Source organism: Macroventuria anomochaeta (genome assembly GCF_010093625.1).
Source record: "Macroventuria anomochaeta strain CBS 525.71 unplaced genomic scaffold BU25scaffold_8, whole genome shotgun sequence".
NCBI lineage: Eukaryota > Fungi > Ascomycota > Dothideomycetes > Pleosporales > Didymellaceae > Macroventuria > Macroventuria anomochaeta.
The window spans coordinates 488,094-508,949 of NW_022985369.1; the positions used below are offsets into that span (position 1 = coordinate 488,094).

The following is a 20,856-nucleotide window of genomic DNA, read 5'->3' on the forward strand; positions in this document are numbered from 1 at the left end:
TTCTTCTCTGGGCGTGGGCGGCCTTGAGCTGCTTATACAACCTGAAGCGTGAGAATTGTGAGGCAGACTTGTGATCTTGGATCTGATATCCGGAGGTGGTTTAAGCCCTTGCATGGGGGATACCAATATTTACGGGTACGAAGCATCCGAGCACTAAACAGTCGCAGTTCGAGAGAATTGCGCTTTTCCCGGCTCTGCGGCTGGGGAATGGTCGGAGCCTCGTAGGATTCAAATCCCAGCGTGAGTATGGCCAAGCACCCTGACCGTTTCCCTAGTCGTTGGATGTACCCATGCCTGGGTGCCTGGGTACCTGGACCACTGATACCCTGACTTCAGGGAAGCAACGGGCACTTGTCGTTGACGACGAGCTCGGTCGTATCGATAAATGGCAAGCAGTGTAGGCTCAATGCACAAGCGGATGTTACCGCGTCCTTAGTAAGGACAACTATAGAGGTGCCGGTCGGCGACTAAGGTCGTCCCCGGCTACGGCGCTGACAAGCCGCAGAGGTGGCCGTTGATAGTCCTGGGCAGATGCATTGCCCTCCATGCAAGCGTTGGTGGCGGCAAAGGGCTGCCGCGCATGGAGGAAAAGCTATGCCCGCTTCGGCTTGGTATGTCGAACGGACCTGTCAGGCATCGACGCGTTAATCCTGGATAGTATACGACGAAAGAAGATATGGAGCCAGTCGAGTGGAGGTGATGATTCGGAAAGGCGTGGCGCGTGCACTTTCCAATCTCCATCCGTTGAAGCCTTGTCGGGGAACGTGGGCATCTGAGCCCCAGGGCCGTTCGTGGAATGACTCTCAGTTCATTACAGATCCAGAAAAATGGCGTGTTGTGCTATGCTGCCTATGCACAGCTCCTCGGTCCATTCACCGAACTACCTTGCGACAACATACTCCGTGAAGCACGTGCTATCGCTCAGACACGGGCCGGAAGCATTGCTTTCAGCGACCAGCGCCGCCAGCGCCGCGCGGCAGCTTCTGGAAACCGCATCGAACTTGCGAGGTGGCTGTTGTGGGTGTGCCAACAGAGGTGTCGTCAGTCAGATGTATGAGGTGATTGTGATCCAGGATGCATGAGCAGAGAGGGGCCGCCAACACGGCTAATCTCCGCCGCCCCTCCAAAGATACTCGACCTCTTCGGCATCGCTGTGGAGACTGACGAGTTTCGATGTCCGGGTTGGCGGTCGACACTGGGAGGACCCGTCGATAACGTTACTATTGCGCAACCAGCGACAGTGTTGTTTTACGCTGAGTTGCTGTTGCCACTTGTATCCCCCTCGACTGACTCAGTTGCACCCGTCACTTCTCTCTTAGACGGAGGTCTTGACAGGAACAGCAGTCACCGAGCAAAGTCTTCATTTCGAAGTGCACTGCCATCACCACGCCGCAGGAAGCTGCAGCTCGGGCACACTTTATCTACATGCAGATGACATAAGCGAGCATCTTGCTGCGTTGATTGGCTGTATAGCCGCGGCGACGATGGAAGACCTGCGGAAGAGCTCGCGAAACTTACCATCCGACCGGCAACGCCCATCACTCATCGACACCACGATCGCAGAGAATCCACAATAAGACCATAAGACTGTCCGAATCTCGAAAGAAGCTGCGAAAATCTGGTCTGAAGAGGCGTTTCTGCACATCAGCCAGAACATCACCATCGTGGAGGCTGTCTGTCAAACCCCACGCCGACAAAGGCCAGCATCTACGCCCTCACTTAGAAAAAGAAGTCGCAATCTTGAACCCACGATGTTGTGTCTTCTGGCTGCTTGAACACGCCATCCTGACTTGAGTCGATGAAGGGAGGTCCTCGCGAAGAGAGGCGCAGCACTCATCGGAAGCAGCAACTAATTCGAGGGAGATGATCAATGAACAGTTGACCTGGGCATCGAAGCCTGATTGGAAGGCCTGATAGCTCGTAAATTTCTACGACGGGAAACGTCTAACAAGCAACGAAAGCAAATGGCAAGGTAGGGATCAGGGGAAGCTGATGTGAACCAGGGTAGTGCCTGCCATGACCGAAATGTCAAGCAGACAGCCGCAAACGGGCCGTTGTCGCAGGGAGCACCAGGCGGGAGCACTGGCTCGAGATGAGCCTCTCCACAGCATACGAAGGTCTGCTCTGGACCATCCACACCACGATTCAGTCTTCGGTATTCGGCAAGCAGTTCTCTGTCAGTTCCATCACGGACTAAACAACTGTGACGGCCTCCCCGATATTGCACTATGTTGCTACGACGATAGGGATCGTTGGCCAGGCACGACTTCGCAAATTTCCTAGCATATCCCAGTTCGATACTATCACCGACTACATGCCATCGTAAAAGGCGGGGGAGCTCGGGCTACCGGCCTCCCGTCTGCCTGGTAAGCATGAACGTCTGTCAGAATAAAGTTCAAGGCAACTTCGTAGGGCATACGTAGGCGCGGTGCATTGCAGTAAACCGCACCACGTGCTAACATGTAGAGATAGGACCACGCCAACCTCATAGAAGCAATTCTCACGACTCAACGCCAGGTCATCCTGAACTGCTGCTTATTCGAGGCATCACGATGGTCTGATCTAATCTCTTTTCCAATATTCCAGTACCATAGTCCAGCGTACGCCGTACATACTTCGAACTCAGACAAACTCAAATTGTTGAACCGATGTCTCTATCCCTACAACACCACGAAATCAGCCAGCGACGACTTCAACAGGTGCAAGCGAGCGGCCACTCTACATATACCGGGCCAACTACGCACCTCTCCTTGAAGCACCCCAAGCCACAATATAGAAATATCGGCTGGCGTTTTGGAAACGTTCATTACCCCAGGGGCAGTCTTGGCAAAGGCACGAAGGATGCACTGATGAACATACCAATTTCAACTCCTGACTATACTTCAATCGTACGACTGTACCTAGCACTCGAGATACGCTTGCCTATAAGATTATAAGACGATGACAGGCTCAATGATATCACAGGTAAGCGAAAATTAACACTAATAAACAGTAACAATCGTCCGGTACTAAGTTCAACTTGGGGAAAGCACCATGGCGAGAAAGACATCGACTGTCTGCTGACTGTGCCGATACAACTATCGATCAGTCATTGCAAAGTAAAAAACAGATCAGCAATATCATTCCACGAACAACGCCCATCCTTCCTCACTGATCATGACTCAAGCTGTGAGTTGACGTCAACATCACTTGATGTGCACGGCCCCTTCAGCGGCTATCAAGCTCATCGGAAGTATCAATCCGCTCACAACCTCCTTTTTTCACCGCACACGGCAGAAATGATATCTCCCCGGGTTCTTGAACGGATATCGGCACTGTTTCATTTCTACAAGCCGTCTGTCTCACTCTCTGTGCATTGTCGTGCAACGCGGGCAATGTGATCATGATGAACGTTTTACTTTTTCTTTGATTGTCTCCACGAGATGCATCACTGCGGCGCCTTATCCATAGCGTCCAGCGCCCTCTTGAACGTGTCAACCAGCTTACTCGTCTCCTCCAACCCGACACTGAACCGAATCAGATCGGCTTCGACACCCCATTTCGCAGCCTGCACGATCGTTAGCACGTATCCACATCAACTTTGAAATATATTGACTCACCCAATCCAACTCGCCATAGTGCGCCAAAATCACATACGGACTGCTCAGCGTGAAGTTCGTGCCCAGACTCGGTCCCTTCACCGTATCCAGGTTATCGAAGAACGCGATAGCATCAGCCTTGGTATAGAAAGTCGCAGACAGCAGACCGCCATAGCCACCCTTGGGGTTACGACACTTCTCATAGAAAGGCCGTGTCGGTGAGGTCTTGGGGTAATTGACCTGCTTGACTCTTGGATGCGCGCTCAGCACGTCGCAAATAGCTTCAGCATTCATCCCAATACGCTCGATCCTCGACACGAAGTCGCGGCTGTTGCGCTCAAGGAAAATGGAGTCTTCGGCCCAGTGGTTGTCTTCGTAGTCGTCTGTCCATTGCTTCTTGAGGAGTGCGTAGTTCTGCGCTTTCGGGTTGAGCACCAGACCACCACCCATGACGTTGCTGTCGCCGCTGAAGACTTTGGTTAAGCTGCTGACGACGACGTCTGCGTAAGGGAGCACATTGACATTGATGAAGTTGCCGATTGTTTCGTCGACTACGACGCAGAAGTCGTACTTGTCGGCTAGCTTGCGTATGCGCTCTAGGTCTGGACTTCTGAGCAGGGGGTTGCCAGGAAACTCTGTGAATAGTGCGAGATATTTCTCACCGCTTTCTAGACGCTTCTCCAGATCGTCGAGCTCTTCGCTCGAACCATAGCCGTAGAACAGTGATCCTGGTCCGAACTTCTCAGTGATCTTGAGCGTGTCGATGTACGGGAAGCCGTAGACGATGGCTTTGTGTTCTCCTTTGGCGGCGAGCAAGTTCCTATGTGTGTTGAAGATGGAACTCATACCAGTCGGGTACAGGTAGACGTCATCTTCGGAGAAGTCAGCGACTTGGCGCGTACGTTCTGAGTCAGCGTCCAGAGAGAGCGCTTCTGCTAGTGCAACGTCGGCGGTAAGGGAACCAGCGATGCGGCGGCGAACAGCGAGTTTGGCGTTCTTGGTCATAGAGAGATCGAGGTTGCGACCGAATCTTTGCTCAACGAATTGCGTCAGGGTTTCGGCGTCTTGTTGGGTTGCGGGAGCATCGAGGTCAATGGAGGTCTTCTTCTGGTATCGTCGAGGTCCTTTGCAGAAGCGGGATGGCTGTTCGTCGAGCTTCGTGGCATCAACCAGAACACCCTTCTCGAAAAGGTGGTGGCAGTACTCTGCTCTTCTGCTCGATACACCATCTCCTGAGTGCTGCCAGAACTGCTTGGCAACCTTGAACAGGTCCAGTGGGTAAAGTACAGCGGAGATCTTTGGTGATATGGCATTCATGTCTTCGGCACGTGCCTTCTCAGCTGCTGGTAACAAGTCGATGATCCTCACTTGAGAAGTGTCCTGGTCCGCTGCGATCCTGAGGATGAAATCTCGACATCTTGATGCAGTGCAGTGTGTGGGGAAAAGCATTGCACCTTCTCCTTCTCTTCCATGCTTCTCCACTATGTCTGTTGCGAACTTCTGGATCTCCTTGTGTATGAAGAACCTTCGATTATCAGTAGAGCTTCGACATTGTCTTCGCCACCACTTACCTGGGATAGCCAGTCTTCATCTTACTAATAACCCATTCTTCACCTTCTTCGTAGCCAACATTGGCTCTCCATGTCGGTAATGAGACACTGACAGCCTGGCGTATTCAGCAAGTGCTTAATCGCGAAAGAAGTGAAGTATTGACTCACGTGCTCAGTCATAGGAGGAAGACTCTCCCCCACCTCAACATCATTCTCGTTCTCAATCATCATAGGCGCCATGTGGGCAAACAAATACGTACGGTCTACAGTATGGTACAGAGTACAGAAGAAAGGGCCTCGTATGTGTAATTGTGGAGGCAATTACTGGTTCGACAGCAATGACACTTCGTGCTCCAAAACAAGTTGAATAGTGTTCCCCAGCGCCCGCTAGCTCCGAGGTCGGCAGTTGCGACGAAATTTAAGCCTATCGATAAGAGAAGGGGCCAGGGTCTAGCTGCGGATGCCTATCCGCATTCAGCGCGACAACAAACACCAGTGACACCATAAACTCTGAAGATGGACAACCTCACGCCGTCTGATCTCTTCTCGCCCTCGAAAGCTCGGCAACAGCGTGCGCGGGCACAGGACTGGGCACATATTGACTCATGGCTGTCATACAAGTATGCCGGGCGCACAGTGCCTACGTTTGAGCGCAATGAGGAGACGCTGAAGGTGCTACGCGAATTATCGATGGCGAATGAGAGGGCAGATGAGGAGCGTGCAATACTAGAACGTGTAGAGCGAGAAGCGTTGAAGGAGCTAGATGAGGTATGAGCCTGTTCAATCATACACCACGAAGCAAGGCACTCACCAGGTAGGCCACCACCAACTCAAGCGACGCTCACATTCTCTCTACCCTTCGCGCACACCTTACGTCCGAAGGAACGACTGCCCTTACCGCACTCGCATCCACCACAATCGCGCTCTCGACACCAACAGCAGACCCGCAGACCCTCGCCCACGCCCTCATCTCGCACACCATCACAACGCAGAACCTCACCAACCAATTCACCCACATCCAAACTCTCCAACAATACCTCTCAAAACAACACGCTCTCCTCCGGACCCAGATCCACGAGCTACAAACCAACCCCTCGTTCTCCGCTCCATCCTCGCTCCAACGCCAGACAATCGAGCAGGCCCGGCAAACCAAGCATCTCCGCTCCAAGATCCGGGAAGCAGAGTCGCAGCTCTCCTCCCTTCATTCTAGCCATGAGCGTGCTATGACGCCAGGGTCGAAGAACATAGCGTCTGCAGAGGCGATAACGGAGATGCTGGAGCAGCAGCTCGCGTTGGAGGAGCTGAGGGACAGAGTCGAGGCGTTGGAAGGGGAAGTTGAAGAGTTCGGCGGGTTGCCGGCTGATCTGGCAGCTGCGAGGAAGGAAGTGGGACGGTTCGAAGTCAAGTGCGATGAAGTACGAAGAAGGCGAGATGAACTTTTCGAGGGGTTGGTGGGGTAAGAAGAGTTGGATCAGGAACTACAGAAGAGTCTTCAACAGGTTGCGCCGAGGTCGTTTGATAAGTCCACAAACTTCAGTCTATCCCTGGGGTATCTTCCAAATCGTGCCGAACTCCCCATCAAGTACATGATCAAACCTGTGGTTTCCTCCAGCGTCAGCCTGACCCACGATAATCACTTCTGCTCACTCCGAAAACCAAGGGTGCTTGAACAGCTCTTCTGCTGAAGGTCGCTCCGCCGGATTGTACGCCAGGGTCTCTCAGATAAGCTGACAGATGGTGGCTGCTTCCTCATCGCCGATGTCAGGATGCTTGTGCATCGCCAAGCGTTGCTCGAGCGACTCGTACGGCTCGTACTCACCACATGGGCATAACTGCTTGTGATTTGAATCGTACCACTTACTTGCCACCGGCCAGTCACGCATGATAGACTCAGGCAACCGTCCTATTTTGTCGTCAAGCTGGACGAAGTGGTCATCGTCCGCCTTGTCTCGGTGCGCTTGGTCGTAGCCAGATACCGCTACCGTGAATAGCGGCCCGCTTGTGAGAAACTCGTAGACTAGACAGCCGAAGAACTAGACGTCAATACTGCTGTCGAACGGCCGATTGAGTATCAGCTCGGGGCTGCGGAGACCGATGGGTGTTGTTGGAGATAGGGGTGCGTCGGAGAGGAAGAACGCTCTGAGAACAGTCAGTCATGCACACTCTCAAACGTCAGGAACCGTACCGGTGCCAAAGTCGGACAGCTTTAACCGGTTGTCTCTCGATCAGAGAATTAGTTGCAAGCTCCTAACTTTCAGAAAGTCGTTTATCCTCATTGCCTTCTGATCGAAGACTCGAAGTGACCTGAGATGTACTTAACCACTGTTCACCGTGAATGTATTCAACCAGCAGCTGCATGTAATGCTTACCTATTGAAACAATGTACAGCCATTGAAAGTTGTGAGCTGATACAAGAAATTTTTGGAACAATTTGAGGATCCAGAATTGGCGTCTTCCATATGAGCGGGAGGAAAGTCAATTGAAGATGCCATGCGTATGTTGCCACGATCAACGCTCACTAAGACTTTCAGCAACGTTTTCAAATTCCAGAAATTGCCGTTTCTACCAAATGAGAAATCCTACCTGGCCAGCAGGCAGGCAGTATACGTGATAACAGCACTGGACTCCTATCACCTTGGCCTCCAGGTGGTCACGAACCTGTTTCAGCAACCATGCAAACGAAGGATGGTATCGATGAGTACAAAATGGCACATACTGACCATACTGCCTCCTTCCGTACCAACGGCAGGCATATCAGCCTTTGATCGACCTCTCGATCGACTTGTTCTACGCTCCCACGTTCAGTGTCCAGTTCCTCGTCAACATGGCCATAACCGTCGAGTTCGACCCCGAGAGCATACCCTCAGCTCAGCCGGAGCGTTGAGTTCATAGTCCAAGTCTGATACCGCACGTCACTGTCGACTGGCACGACAAGCACGATCGATTCATCAAAAGCGGCCACATCCGGACCCCGAAAAACATCCTTGGCCGGCGCATACGATCGAATCTTTGGGCATGTATGCTCCTCGTTGAGACTGTACCCTGGAGGTATTCAGCACTGTCCGCATATGGCGTGTCATGTCATGATTGCTGCAAAGTCTTTCAATGTGTTTCGAGGTCAGTGAACGGCGTGGAATTCGCACTTGTGTGATTTATTGATTCGCCACATAGAATATATATATCACTGCTAGACGATACGAATAACGATAACGAATGATGTTATGACCCTGGAACTTGTCCTCATGGGCAATAGAAGATTACGATAGAGTACGTGATGGGATGACGTGTCCAGGGAAGGTTTGGAAGCTTGACTTCATTTAGGCGCGTGTATGGGAAGTCACTGTATTGTCGCTTGGCCGGCATTCACCTCGAATCGATCAGTACATCATACATACCCGGGCTTCCGGCAAAAATGAAGGTCCCGTCTCGCGCACCGACAACAACGGGTTCAATGCCATTTCGATGTCTGGGAATTGTAAGGCATGGTAGACACATGTGCAAGAAGAACATCGGTTTACATGAGTATCTGCCTCACAGCTCAGACTGCTCGCCCTTCAACTCGCCCAGCCTTAGCTGATTCCTCTTCCCCAGCACTCTAAGCGTGTTCTTCCTCTCCTTTTCCGACATGGTCTCCCAATTCGCAATCCTACTCAAACTCCCATCCTTGTTAACGACCATTGGTCCGAGATGATCCAGGGTCACACCCTCACCGTCGACCTCGAGTTGCGGTGCATCCGACTCCGGCTCTGGGAGAGAGAGAGCGGGGAACTGCACAGGAGCTTGTGCCTGGGCGTCCGGAGGGGAGTGGTGCACAGCACCCTCCACTTCATCCTGCCCAACTTCCTCGCTCGCAAACGCGCTCCCACTCTTCTCACGCTCCCACTTATCCTTAATCAACCTCGCGACATTCTTCCCACTCAAAGCACTCGTCTCCATTGTACTAATAAAGCTCTCCATGCCGCTCGTATACCACAACCCGCCCTCACCCTCACCCTCACTCCCATCCAACCTAATCTCCTCAAACGTAACCCTCGGGTACTCCCGCGGATACGAGTGCCACACCTTCCTATACACCCAGCTCACAGCACCATCCACATCTTCACCCTCTGCTTCACGCTCCGAAACAGAATGTCCGAGGACGTGCGACAGGAACGTGGATGTGATGGGCTCAACGGAGAAGATCTTGTAGATGAACTCCTGGCGCGGGGGTGAGGCACGACGGTTCAGGGAGGTGTAGTGCATGGATATACTGTAGAAGCCTGGGGTGCCGGGGTTGCCATCGAGGGGTGCTTCGGAGGCAGGGAGCGTGGTGAGGACGTATTGCGGGACGTTCTCGCCGGGGGAGAGGTTGAATGCTGAGGGGGAGAGCTTGTAGGGTGAGGCGAACAATGTGACGTGTAGCTTTACGTATGGGATTGTGTCGGGAGCGTGCTGTGGCGCGGGGGAGATGGTGAGGTTTGTGAATTGGAGAGGTGCTGCGAGGATGACGTCATCGAAGGTGGAGGTGGACTCGTTGATGGACAGGTGGTATGTACCATCGTCTTGTTTTGAGATCTGTGAGACCTGAGTGTTGAGGTGCGTTGTGATTGCGGGCGAGGACTTCAGCATGCTTGCGAAGATGCGCCAGTTACCGCCGTCAATCTGCATTGCGCCGCTCGTAGCCATGCACACCATAGTCTCGAGACCATGGATATAGGCGAGGTTCGAGGCGTAGTTGACTCTCGTACTGCCCTCGTTAGCACTTACAGCGCGCATGCACCATTCAGACATCACACTCACCTCGCCTGAATAACCTCGCTCGCAAACGCGTTCCCAATACCATTCGCGGTGAGATACTGCTCGCCCGTCACACCCGTGATCTCCAACAGCCCCTGACCCTCCAACGCCTCCCCCAAACTGCTCCACGGAAATACAGGCTCCTCATACATGCCCAAGAACCTGCCCACCGCACTCTTCATCAGCCGATTCGTCTTCAACGGCGCGAGTCCATACCGCCACAGCAACCTCGCCTTATCCCACCAGCCATCCTCCTCGCTTGTAACCAGCACAAACTGCTTGCCGTCCCATATCCCAAGATCGGGTAACTCAAGCCGTGTAGCAAGGCTGTCTTCCGAGGAGGCGATGGAGAGGTTGAAGTCGCGCGTTGCGTTGACGAGGATGTGGTTCACGTCGACGAAGATGGAGCCGCCGAGCTCGATGGGGACGGCGGGGTCGGACCAGGCGTCGACGGTGGTGGTGCGGCCGCCGATGTAGGACGAGCGCTCGAAGACGGTGATGTTGGTTGGGGTCGAGGAGGAGGCGGCGTATTGGGCGAGGTGGTAGGCTGCTGATGAGCCGCCGGCGCCGGCGCCTGGACGTTGTTAGGGCCAAGGGGATGGCTTGAGTGCTGAGAGCGCGAGGTACCTATGATCGCGACACGCTTCGTTGCTGGCGTTGCATGGCTGCTGCTGAGCGCTGTGGCGCAGGTCAACAGCGGAATCACGTGCGATAACCGCGCCATCATGTTGTTCGCAAACAACAGGCGTGCGTGAAGGGTTTTTACAAAAGGCTCCGTTCAAGAAGACGAAGACTGTGCACTCGGGTGATACCAGACTCACGACAAACGGGAGCCCCGGAGTTGGCAAAGTCGCGCAAGCGCGGGGAAGGTGAGCTGACGACGCGCACGAGCTGAAGCATGAACGCTTTTGGCAGCCAGCTTGGAACACAGGTTTCTCTTGATCCTCGGAAACATGGAGCAACTTGGACATGTTTCGGAACGCTACTGTATCTGTATGACGAATATCCTAGGGCTACATCTCAAGCACAAGCATTTTGGGCGACGGGTACCTGGGTAGCAAGAAACGCGTGCTCACGTGGTGTTGTCCTTGGCTATTAGGTACAGTCCAGCGTGTGTTGTTATTATTGAGCCTTTCACCTTGGATGGTATCTACCTACTTATGCCTTTCCTGTTGTGCAGGTGCACCGTGTCAGTCGGCGGTGCATTTATCGTACAATATCTATCAAGTACATTTCCTGCACGCGTTGCAAGTCTCCAGCGCCCATTCAATGAGTCTTATTCCACCTCTTTGGGTGGCAGAAGCAACGCTAGCATACTCTTCCTACCGATGTCTGGTACCCACGTTCCGTATCGGAATAGTCTCTTCCTGGTGCTTCAACCTCGCCGCCTCCAGATCGTCGGCTGACGAGCGCTTAAGAGCTTCTTCTGGCGATACCACGGCGGTCTTGCGAGCAACATCGAACTTGTATCGGTCTTTGAGGAAGGTGGCAATAGCTTGGTTCTCCTCGTCTGTACCGTTGCCGTAGTGGTTTTTGAGTGCCTTCGCCATGAGCATGTCAAGCAAATTGCTGTCATCTATGGTCTGCGGTGTCTCGGTGAGTGGTGTAGAGATGGTGGTGTTCCCGCTCATACCCATGGCGGCCAGTGCGTCTCTACTCTTCCAGGTGGTAGCTCGCAAAGGAAACTTTTGCACGAACTGTCTCACGCGTGATTCGAGGTCCTCCCACGTAACCGTGCTGGCGAAATATGGCTGTAACGTGTCCTCGACTCTGTACCCCAGGTTTGAAAAGTCATCGGGGACCTGGTAGAAAGATCGGATCTTGCTTACGATGTAGTCGGCGTTCACACCAGAGATGAGCGGATGGACACCAACGTTGCGCAACATGTCGCTCGTTTCTTCCATCATGTGCATCCGGTAGACCTGTTTGCGGCCGACCCCCATGTAATCGACCAGGCGACGTATAATTACAAGAACCTCTTCGGGAGCGGCATCGCCTGTGATGTCGACTTTCCAGTCCTTGTAGAATCCTGAACACATGTCGACTTTCAGGCGAGTGTGGTTCTCCCGGAAGTGCAGGAGATCTACAGTTGGCACACGGGCCCGGTCCAGAATAGCGGGCAGAGGTGTACGTAGGATCTGTTTGTCTGTCAGGATAGAGAGCTGTTTCCGGATCAAATGTTCAGCCTGTTCCAGAACAAGAGCATTTCGATCTGGGCCGGCCGCGTCTGGCAGCGACTCTGATGGTTCGAAAGGACCGACAAGCCCTTCTGCCCGGAGAGGGTTCAGCAGATCGCTGGGCAGAACGCTGGCGCCAGCAATGTGGACGTCCAAGTAACGAAGTAGATCGGTGTAGCCCACTTCGAGGAACCGTTTATCAGCCTTGACGAGTTGCTTCACACGGTCAATCAGCTTTGCCATTTTAGCTGACGAGAGCTGCCCGAAGAACTCGGGCAGGATTGACTGATTGTTTGTGGTCGCTCCATTTTGACAGAAAGAGACGAGTGCTACCAGATCGATGCCGAAGGATTTCGTAATGAGTTTCGTTTCGGGCTCTAAGACTTTGATGACATCTCTTGGGTTCATGAATCGGAGCCCTGGAATCCCTTTGACATATGACTTCAAGCCTTCTGCGTACTCGTGTCGATGTTGTTCTCCAGGAATCAGAGGCCAGCCGTAAGCCATCAATCGCTCCTGAGCCCGGCTCGTGGTTGTCTGTAACGCCTTCTTTTGTGCGGCGTCCACAGCGGGCTGTTTGGGGCCTTGCTGACTTCCATGGTGTCCCAGAATCCCTTTAGAACCAAGGCGTCTGTATGTGCCATCGACATAAACGATCGTTGGATCTTCCAGATTAGTGCTCTCAAGGCTCCTGACCTGAGCGACGAGAATGACATGATCCCCAACGGTAAGCTCCTGGGTCAAAGTGCACTCGGCCGCAGCGCGGACGGTCTTGCCCTGTATTCGTGGCGACAGGAGAGCTGTAGCTGGCGTACTGTCTTCGATTTGTGGAACATCGATCGAAAGGCCCTCCCGCCGTTGCTCATAAGCGTCGGGGTTGTTTCCGTTGCAGAAGCGCTCGATGATCTTAAGACTGGGCTCTTGACCGTCTAGAAAGTGTACACGGAAGCGGCCATTGGCGGCTCGGATAGCGTTGAGGGCTTGCGAGGGTTGTTTGATGTTGAAGGAGATTGTGGGCGGATCGAGAGTGACAGTGTTGAGGGACGAAACAGCTATGCCCATAGGGACCATTTCGTCCGTCGCTGGGTCGAGATGCGCGACGGTGATGACAGCGACTGAGGCGGGCACTTTTCGCATAAGGCGGCGGACATCGTCTTTCAGTTGCGCAGAATCGACTGCCTGTAGCAGAGGCTCGACTGGAGCCTGAACGTCCCCTTGAACAGCACCTGCACTCGTCTGGAGCTCTTGCATGAAGTCATGTGTAGACTGGTTCTCCTCACGTACACGGCGGGTCACATGGTAGCATCGTAGGCCGGCGAAGGTCGCAGGACATCTTGGCAGATGAGTATTTTGTGAAGAGAGCGTGCATGGGCTCGGCCGTTCTGTCAAGGCTCAGCAAGTATTGTAAAGAATAGGGTGAACAAGACGCACGTGTATGGCGGCTCCATCTGTAAAAGGCCGCGAAGAAGCGCGACGCCGGGCGCTGAGGGAGCGCCATTCTGACAATGCTTCAGCGAGGCATCCGCGACATCACTCGTATGTTGCCAGTACAGGGTGAGTGCAGAGGGGACGTCTGACGGTTGTGGAAGCAGATGACGATGGTCTTTCCTCCCATGCGACATCACCGCGCTACTGCATCACCGCGCTACTGGGAAAAAGTCGCGCTATAGTTTATCACTCCCGAACTCCGCATTCACACCTCCAGCTCTCGACACTGCTCCATCCCAATCCCCGCACCAATGGCCACCCCGATACCCTCTCCCAGCGCTCTGCGCGCCCTCCGCGCCTCCATCGCACCTTACACCCGCCAGACCCAGCAAGTGCGCCACGCGACACTCCTGCGCCGACCCAAGCGACCCTACACATTCACACAGCTCGTCCAACTCTCAGACGGCTCCGCATTCACCCTGCGCACGACAAATCCTCAGCCCGTTCTCAAGAGCGCGAAAGATATCAAGAACAACCCGCTGTGGAATCCGAGTAGTCAGAAGCTGCTGAACGTGGAGGAGGATGAGGCCGGTAAACTGGCGGCTTTCAGAGCGAAGTTTGGCACAGGGTGGGATAGCGAGGGCGAGAAGGTGCGTTGAACTGACCCATGGAGGGAGGGGGGGGGGGGGGGCAGCATATGAGTGGCAGGCATGGGAGCTGACACGAAGCAGGGCAAGAAGGGAGACAGTCTCCTAGACATCATTGGCGGCGCTGCTAAGCAAACGGACGCGCCAAAGGCACCACCCAAGGCTGCGGCCGCGGCACCGCCACCAGCAGCGAAGCCTGCGCCGAAGAAGAAGTAGCCATACAAAGGAAATGGGCCAAGAGGATCGATGAGCATTGGAGGCGCGCATGTACAGCATGTCATACTATTGTACAATATGGGTTGGGAATATCAGAAGAACGACTTAGAGGCCTGCACATGAGCTGCAAGTAGAAGGCTTTGGAGAGAGATCCACACCACCATTCAAACATCAGCTAGGAAGTCTTCAAAAGACTCCCATCCACCGTCCTCCTTTCCAGCTAGCACCCCGCCCTAGAGAATCCCAGGTTGTGCATCAGCAACCTCAGCTTCCTACCTTCTTGTTCTTGGCTGTGTAGGATTCACAAGATCGAAAACCTCCTTCTCACACTCCCAATCATCATCCAAACCAGCACCCTCCTTCTTCTCAGCCTTCCCAGGCTCCTTCTGCAATCTAACAATGATGTCCTTGACCTGCGTGATCTTTGCATCAGCATCAACACCCACGTTCTCTCCGAGCTTAGCGTAGAGACGCTGGAATCTCATGAAAGGCTCGATGATCGCAAGGTATGGCTGGATGGCAGCGTGCATGCCCTGATTGACCTGCGTCGCAATCAGAGAGGGATGAACATCTGGGTCCAAAAGGCCGAGATGAGGACGGATAGCGTCTTGAACCGCCCGAGTGATCTGGTCTAGGTCGACAGGTGTGAGTGCAGCGGTGGGTGGAGGGGATGCTGGAGAAGTGGTCACCTTCTCAACCTTCTTCCCACCCTTCTGGCCACCCTTTGCGGGCTTGGGCTTTGCTGCCTGTTTCTTCTTACCATCTTCATCTGTGATCTTCTGCTTCTTCTCCGGCGAAGGCGTGTCCTCAACCTCCTCCTCATAGAGGCCTAGTGTCTTATCGGTATCCCCGCCATCCTCTCCTTGCGAAGACTTGCGTTTCTTGCCAGCATTCTTGGGAGGAGTCTTCTTGTCGTTCTTCTTGGGCTCTGTGACCTTGGACTTTGTTTTCTTCTTCCCACGGGTGCCCTTCGCGGGCTTGGTCTCGGGTTCGGGTGTAGGAGTGTCTCCTTTAGCAGCCTCTGCCAGCTGCTTCGCCTGAAGGTGTGTGAGGGAACCTTTGCGATCGTTACGCTCGGGGGTAGTGTTGTTAGAAGACATTGTGCTGAATAGTGCAATGAGAAGGTTTCGGAAGTGGTGTTCAGGCTGAAGAGTGGACTGGCTGTGGATGTTGATGTGTTGCTGGAGACCTAGATATGCGATCGAAAGATAGTCTCAAGTATGTCGCTGTGTTGGAGCATAGTAAACCTGTCGAAGAGTGCCGTGCGTTGTGCTCAACGATTGTGTCGAGCTCAAGCTTCGAGACAAAAAGCGAAGGTGTTTGTGCGAGTGCCTGTCAGATGTTAATAGAAGCCAGACCGTGCTAAACAAAGACTTTGTGACAACGAGTTCCGGTAAGAACGACAACCAACGAAGTTGACAACGAGACGAGTTGATGCACACAGCGAGAGATGTCAGACTCGGTTGTCGAAGCTTAGTCTGACCGTATCAAACTATCTGATACTCAGCCCTCTCCCTGTAGTCCCTGTCATTATTTTATCCGTTCTTCCAGAGACGGCGCCCATGCTGTCTGCATCGCTGTCGTCACCGTTCATGTCATAGTCCTCATTGTCGTCATTGACAATCCCTAGACCAAGAGTGCCCACCCTGAATATGTTCGTACACCACTCATTGAACACATCCGGGTCCCAAACACCGTCTTCTCTGCCCTTGCCCTTTCCACTTCTCCCAGTACCGTTCGTACCGTTTAAAGAAGGCGTGTACGATGTATCAAACCAATCTTCGTAAGTCTGGGTCACAGACTCCATGACTGCGGCAACAAGCATCTCGCGAGTGCGTGCGTCGGTAATGTAGTCTTCCAGCTTGCCGCGCAGGAAGGGAGTTTCCTGTTCGATGTTCTGCCGTATCTTGGCTGTGCGCGCTGGTGCTTCAGCGACTGGCACCTTCTTATTGTTCTTTGTGTCGATCGGTGCTACCATCCGTGCAACAAACTGACCGGTAAAGTCGTTGATCGCCTGTCGTAATCGCGCATCTACTTCTGCCTTGGCATCAAGCATGTTGTCGACGACCTTAGGAATGAGCAGGCCAACGAGATTGCGTGGATTGAAGAGACCTCCTCTTTCACGCAACTCCCAGAAGGTGTTTGTGACGCTCCAAATATCGTACTTGATGTCCGTTTCTGGTGTTACAAACTCAATATCGAAGGCCACAATCTGTTGCTTGAGCAGAAGAAGATGTGAGACCAGGAAGAGCGCTGCATCTGTTGGTGACGCAGCTTTGCTGATCAATGCGCTGGCCTGTGTCAGCGACATGGTAGTGCTGTGAACAATATGATGCGCTAGATCATCGAAGACTGAAGACTGTGATTGTTGTCAGCGCATTAATCATCGAAAGGGACCATTTATAAATTTACATGCACCAGATGGTAGATCTTACTGAGCAGCCAAATGGCTTTCCTCAGCGTAGGATACCAGTCCTTGAACGCAGCTTCCGTGTTGAAGTTCCAACGTGAGTCAGGGTCATCCTCCTCTACCACCATAGGCGTCTTTGGCATTGTTGGTGTAGGTGGAATTTCTGACTTGTTCTGCTTCTTGCCTGACAGTACGGGCTGACTCGACTTCGCGCCCTGACCGGCTAGCTTCTTGTTCTTGGCTGGGTAGTCCAGATCCTCGGGCTTCGGCTTGTAGCGCTCGATGTCATCTCTCAAGATGGCCAACGATAAAAAGACGAGTCGATTCTGCGCATCTTGTAGAGCGGGGTGGACTAGGATGGAGAAGTCGAGCCTGTCCGCCTCGATAGGCGACTGCTCGTCTTCATCGTCGTCCATATAACGAGTCTGTAGTAGAGTACACAGTTCGCAGAGCTTTAGAATTTGTGTTTCGTGGATGGTGCGGGGTCGTAGGTGATCGTAGAGCGGCTCGCACATAGCTTCGAGGAAGTCGTACATGCCACCATCGCCATCGAACCACTCGCGCCACAAGTCATGCTCATCGATGCAGATACCGCGAATGTAGCTCATACTGCTGCGAGCAAATGCCACGAGGTCTTTCGACGTGCTCGGTGCTTGCGAAATCTCGTTAATCTTTTTCGCTACAATCGGCAATATCAGTCGCCCACGGGTGGTCGAGTAGCTCTGATATAGCTCATTCATCAAGCTCTGGTATTCTGCCTCGGCCCCTGGCGCTGCGCCTGCTGGCAGGACCGCTCGTTTCTGGATCTCCAACCCAAGCTTCTTAAGCTCTGGTGCGCCAACGCGAAACTTGGCGTACAATAGCGCAGACATAGTTGTGTCGTTCAGTTGGCGGTCGGCAATCCTCTTTGCAACGTCGGCAGCGATCTCGCGCAAAGCCTCGGTAAAGTGGACTCGAATCAGTGTTAAGGCGCGCGTAAGCTGCAATCGGTACCTCGAACGGTACGTCTCGGCTTCGCGGTGTTTCGTGTGGACTTGCATATACTCAAGACAGCTGTCAAGGTTGGCCAACATGTCCGTGAACTCCTTGCCCCGCACAATCTTGGAAGCTCCTGGAGCATTGAGACGTTTCATGGTAGGCTCGAGGTACGTGTAGTAGCGCAAGTTCTGCTGCATATCCTCGGCAAGCTTCGTAATGCGCTTTTGATCGCTGATCAAGCCCTCGCATTGTTCGCGGAAAGCGGTTGTCTGGGCTTCGACGGTCTTGAAGGAGTCCGAGAGGGACGAAAGGGTATCGAGGGTCGAGTTCGTGTCGGCGATAATGTTGCCCAGGTAGTTGCGCGTCAGATGTAGCTGGCTCTGGTAGGCTTTGTACTCGTCGTGGCTTGCCTCGAGCAGCTCCTCGTTGACTCCACCATACCACGCAGCAAAGTCGAGCTCATTGCTGATATCCTCCTGCGACTTCTTCTTTACCAAAGCCTTCTCCTTCTTGATGTGTGCCCGCACTACCGAGTAGAAGTCGCTGTATGACTTGGCGCGTCTGGCCACGGTGGCCGGTGGGGGTCCAATGAGTTTCGCTGGAGCTTCTTCTACGGTCTCTGGTATTCCTTCTGCGCGCTCGACGTCAGCGTTACTCTCCTGCAGTGAACTCATCAATATCGCTCTGACGTACCCATGCGGCAGATGGTGGGCTTACGTTGGGCTGTCGCAGCAGACTCTCACGGCGTCGGTGCTGTTTTGGTGGCTCCTCCTTCTTTACCACGCGAGGCACGAAGGAATTGTACCACGACTCTCCCTCCATGTTGGGCAGCGGGTGTGGCTTCAACTTGGGTTGGCAGACATCAAAGTGCCCCTTGCGTTCACTCGGCCAACACCACGCGTTGCTATCAGATGTCGGCGGTCGGAGGGTTGAGAACTTGTGGGGGAAGAACTTCTAGCCAATCATAACCACGCGGTTTTGATCTGATAAGCTACAAATCAGATGAAGGTAATGACGTTCTAGATTTCCGATCTCGCTGCAGACGATGGCGCGACAGCTATCGAACCGCGGTATTACTAACGTGGAGTGATCCAAGGGACTGTTGGAAGTACCAATGTCGACGCGTGATATCCTGTAGACCTCGAAAACCTCACCGAACGCCCCTTCCACATTTCTCACACCACACAATGCTCACCACCAGATGCCTCTCACGCGCCACCATTCGAGCTCCGCATGCGCCGCGAACATGTAGGAACATTGCGACAAGACCGCAAGGTCCACGCGTACGAGCAGCGGCACATCCGTATGCTCAGCGGCGACAGCAGCATTTCGTCCGCTCGGTGTCCACCGTCACTGCGCTCTGGGCCACTGCCTCAGCATACCAATATGTCAATGGCAATGTGGTTGGCGAGGTGCACGCCGAAGAGCAGAAGGATGAAGAGGAGGTCATGAAGTTTGAAGCTCCTAGGCGGAAGACGAAGTCAACAGACGACAACAGAAACATCATCAGCTCACAGCACTTGCAGGTGCAGAGGAGCTGGGAGAATCCTGGAGTGTACGCTTGGGGCTCAAACGCAGGAAAGACAGTGGCACCAGACTCGGATGAGAAGTACATCAAGACACCGCGGCGCATAAAGTTCTTTGACGGCAAGCTGCTACGGGCTATCAAGCTGGACAGGAACTTTGGCGCAGCTATCGACGAGAAGGGCGACCTGCTGCAGTGGGGAACAGACTTCTCGAAAGAGGCAAAGGAGCCCACACCAACACTACGTGGCAAGAACCTTACCTCGCTAGCCATCTCACGCGACCGCATCATCGCCCTCTCCTCCAATGGCTCCGTGTACTCGATACCAGTCTCGCAGACGGAACAGCAGGAAGGCCCAAAGCCAGCGTCCACATCCTGGATCTCCTTCTGGGGTGGTTCGAACGACGTCTCCTACCGCACACGTACGCCTGAGAACCTGGCCTGGAGCGAGAAGGTTGTCGACGTCAAGTCTGGTCTCGAGCACGCCCTTCTGCTCACCTCCGCTGGACGAGTGTTCTCGTTTGCTTCGGGTACACAAAACTTTCCCAGCAAAGGTCAGCTTGGCATCCCTGGTCTGACCTGGGAGTCGAGGCCTAAGGGTCCGATGGATATACCGCACGAGATCACAACACTCAAGGGCTTCCCCATCTCCAAGATCGCAACCGGCGACTACCACAGCCTGGTATGCGACTCAGCAGGCCGCGCTTTCTCCTTCGGCGACAACACCTCTGGCCAACTCGGTTTCCCTTTCAACTCTGAAGCGCCTCACGTCGACGCGCCCTCTCTCCTCCCCACACAGAAGCTCTACGCCGGCACTGCCCAGCAAGGCAAGGTCACCAACGTCTTCGCCGGCGGCAACACCTCTTACCTGACCGCGGAGGCTAGCAAGCCCAACGAGTCCCGCATCACAGCCGACACTTTTGCCTTCGGCCACGGCCTGACTGGCCAACTCGGTGTCGGCCGCTGGATCCACACACAACCCGACCCTACTAGAATCCCCACCTTCTCGGGCCTCTTCGAGTGGGACGAGACCGCCAACACCGTCATACCCATCAAGCTGCACAACATCTCTGTCGGCTCGACACACGCCGCAGCCATCATGGACAACGTTGCTTCTGTCGTCACGGCAACCAAGTCAAGAAAGCTGACAGAGAACGACACGAACTGGGGCCGCGACATCCTGTTCTGGGGTAACAACGAGTTCTACCAGATCGGCAGCGGCAAGAGGAGCAATGTGGCTACGCCGACGTATATCCAGCCGCTCGATCAACAGGCGGAGAACGAGCGCGCGGCGAGTGCGAGTATGGTGGGTAAGCTGAGGGAGAAGGAGATGCACAGGTTCCAGATTAGCCCGAGGGCGAAGGTCAAGGTCAATGGGCGCACTGTTGAGATTGAGCAGAAGGTTGAGTGCGGACGGGGTGTTACTGCTGTATACTCTGCTGTCTAAACAGACTGAGATGACAAGCAGCTTGTATGAAGCATAGATTACCGCTTCGTACTGTGGCCTGCACTGCACTGCACGTCCACTCACTTTATTGTATATTCTAGCTACTGATGCGACTTTGAGAGGC

The 20,856-nt window shown here is 53.8% G+C and overlaps 9 protein-coding genes across 9 annotated transcripts; 3 read left to right on the forward strand and 6 right to left on the reverse strand.

Moving 5' to 3' along the window:
• Positions 1-3,284: 3,284 nt before the first annotated feature.
• Positions 3,285-5,453, reverse strand: BU25DRAFT_438428 (cystathionine gamma-synthase-like protein). The gene is made up of 4 exons (XM_033709062.1): positions 5,297-5,453; positions 5,150-5,244; positions 3,600-5,103; positions 3,285-3,547 (listed from the first exon to the last, which is right to left on the reverse strand). Exons 1-4 carry the CDS (start codon positions 5,366-5,368, stop codon positions 3,428-3,430), a joined length of 1,791 nt encoding a protein of 596 aa, XP_033564230.1. The 5' UTR covers positions 5,369-5,453; the 3' UTR covers positions 3,285-3,427.
• A 171-nt stretch (positions 5,454-5,624) lies between these two features.
• Positions 5,625-6,806, forward strand: BU25DRAFT_363230 (uncharacterized protein). The gene is made up of 2 exons (XM_033703753.1): positions 5,625-5,896; positions 5,947-6,806. Exons 1-2 carry the CDS (start codon positions 5,645-5,647, stop codon positions 6,586-6,588), a joined length of 894 nt encoding a protein of 297 aa, XP_033564231.1. The 5' UTR covers positions 5,625-5,644; the 3' UTR covers positions 6,589-6,806.
• Positions 6,778-7,352, reverse strand: BU25DRAFT_485206 (uncharacterized protein). The gene has a single exon (XM_033711222.1). It carries the CDS (start codon positions 7,009-7,011, stop codon positions 6,847-6,849), a length of 165 nt encoding a protein of 54 aa, XP_033564232.1. The 5' UTR covers positions 7,012-7,352; the 3' UTR covers positions 6,778-6,846.
• Positions 7,353-8,355: 1,003 nt separating this feature from the next.
• Positions 8,356-10,763, reverse strand: BU25DRAFT_408643 (Prenylcysteine oxidase). The gene is made up of 3 exons (XM_033705858.1): positions 10,532-10,763; positions 9,908-10,478; positions 8,356-9,854 (listed from the first exon to the last, which is right to left on the reverse strand). Exons 1-3 carry the CDS (start codon positions 10,629-10,631, stop codon positions 8,660-8,662), a joined length of 1,866 nt encoding a protein of 621 aa, XP_033564233.1. The 5' UTR covers positions 10,632-10,763; the 3' UTR covers positions 8,356-8,659.
• Positions 10,764-11,226: 463 nt separating this feature from the next.
• BU25DRAFT_336238 (uncharacterized protein) lies at positions 11,227-13,579 on the reverse strand (the record flags this gene model as incomplete). Its single annotated transcript, XM_033702617.1, has 3 exons — positions 11,227-12,665; positions 12,705-13,463; positions 13,513-13,579. 3 exons carry the CDS (start codon positions 13,577-13,579, stop codon positions 11,227-11,229), a joined length of 2,265 nt encoding a protein of 754 aa, XP_033564234.1.
• Positions 13,580-13,582: 3 nt separating this feature from the next.
• On the forward strand, positions 13,583-14,683 carry BU25DRAFT_408645 (uncharacterized protein). The gene is made up of 2 exons (XM_033705859.1): positions 13,583-14,159; positions 14,241-14,683. Exons 1-2 carry the CDS (start codon positions 13,821-13,823, stop codon positions 14,370-14,372), a joined length of 471 nt encoding a protein of 156 aa, XP_033564235.1. The 5' UTR covers positions 13,583-13,820; the 3' UTR covers positions 14,373-14,683.
• Positions 14,645-15,472, reverse strand: BU25DRAFT_456456 (uncharacterized protein; the record flags this gene model as incomplete). Its single annotated transcript, XM_033710029.1, has 1 exon — positions 14,645-15,472. One exon carries the CDS (start codon positions 15,470-15,472, stop codon positions 14,645-14,647), a length of 828 nt encoding a protein of 275 aa, XP_033564236.1.
• Positions 15,473-15,668: 196 nt separating this feature from the next.
• On the reverse strand, positions 15,669-18,764 carry BU25DRAFT_264726 (Sec34-domain-containing protein). Its single transcript, XM_033701766.1, has 3 exons — positions 18,478-18,764; positions 16,785-18,419; positions 15,669-16,731 (listed from the first exon to the last, which is right to left on the reverse strand). Exons 1-3 carry the CDS (start codon positions 18,580-18,582, stop codon positions 15,865-15,867), a joined length of 2,607 nt encoding a protein of 868 aa, XP_033564237.1. The 5' UTR covers positions 18,583-18,764; the 3' UTR covers positions 15,669-15,864.
• Positions 18,765-18,947: 183 nt separating this feature from the next.
• Positions 18,948-20,732, forward strand: BU25DRAFT_419690 (mitochondrial protein-like protein Fmp25; the record flags this gene model as incomplete). The annotated part of the gene is made up of 1 exon (XM_033707956.1): positions 18,948-20,732. The coding sequence occupies one exon, from the start codon at positions 18,948-18,950 to the stop codon at positions 20,730-20,732; it is 1,785 nt and encodes a 594-aa protein (XP_033564238.1).
• Between the last annotated feature and the right edge of the window lie 124 nt (positions 20,733-20,856).

Excerpts from the sequence above, each read along its gene's own strand:
- BU25DRAFT_264726 (XM_033701766.1), bottom strand. The coding sequence starts at position 18,582 with ATGGAGGGAGAGTCGTGGTACAATTCCTTCGTGCCTCGCGTGGTAAAG. Across the intron at positions 18,420-18,477 it reads GTCTGCTGCGACAGCCCAAC|GAGAGTAACGCTGACGTCGA; the intron begins GTAAGCCCACCA and ends AGTTCACTGCAG. Across the intron at positions 16,732-16,784 it reads AGATCTACCATCTGGTGCAT|TCTTCAGTCTTCGATGATCT; the intron begins GTAAATTTATAA and ends CAACAATCACAG.
- BU25DRAFT_438428 (XM_033709062.1), bottom strand. The coding sequence starts at position 5,368 with ATGGCGCCTATGATGATTGAGAACGAGAATGATGTTGAGGTGGGGGAG. Across the intron at positions 5,104-5,149 it reads ATGAAGACTGGCTATCCCAG|GTTCTTCATACACAAGGAGA; the intron begins GTAAGTGGTGGC and ends TGATAATCGAAG. Across the intron at positions 3,548-3,599 it reads ACTATGGCGAGTTGGATTGG|GCTGCGAAATGGGGTGTCGA; the intron begins GTGAGTCAATAT and ends ACGATCGTGCAG.
- BU25DRAFT_408645 (XM_033705859.1), top strand. The coding sequence starts at position 13,821 with ATGGCCACCCCGATACCCTCTCCCAGCGCTCTGCGCGCCCTCCGCGCC. Across the intron at positions 14,160-14,240 it reads GGGATAGCGAGGGCGAGAAG|GGCAAGAAGGGAGACAGTCT; the intron begins GTGCGTTGAACT and ends GACACGAAGCAG.
- BU25DRAFT_363230 (XM_033703753.1), top strand. The coding sequence starts at position 5,645 with ATGGACAACCTCACGCCGTCTGATCTCTTCTCGCCCTCGAAAGCTCGG. Across the intron at positions 5,897-5,946 it reads CGTTGAAGGAGCTAGATGAG|GCCACCACCAACTCAAGCGA; the intron begins GTATGAGCCTGT and ends CTCACCAGGTAG.
- BU25DRAFT_485206 (XM_033711222.1), bottom strand. The coding sequence starts at position 7,011 with ATGCGTGACTGGCCGGTGGCAAGTAAGTGGTACGATTCAAATCACAAG.
- BU25DRAFT_408643 (XM_033705858.1), bottom strand. The coding sequence starts at position 10,631 with ATGATGGCGCGGTTATCGCACGTGATTCCGCTGTTGACCTGCGCCACA. Across the intron at positions 10,479-10,531 it reads GAAGCGTGTCGCGATCATAG|GCGCCGGCGCCGGCGGCTCA; the intron begins GTACCTCGCGCT and ends AACAACGTCCAG. Across the intron at positions 9,855-9,907 it reads AGCGAGGTTATTCAGGCGAG|TACGAGAGTCAACTACGCCT; the intron begins GTGAGTGTGATG and ends TAACGAGGGCAG.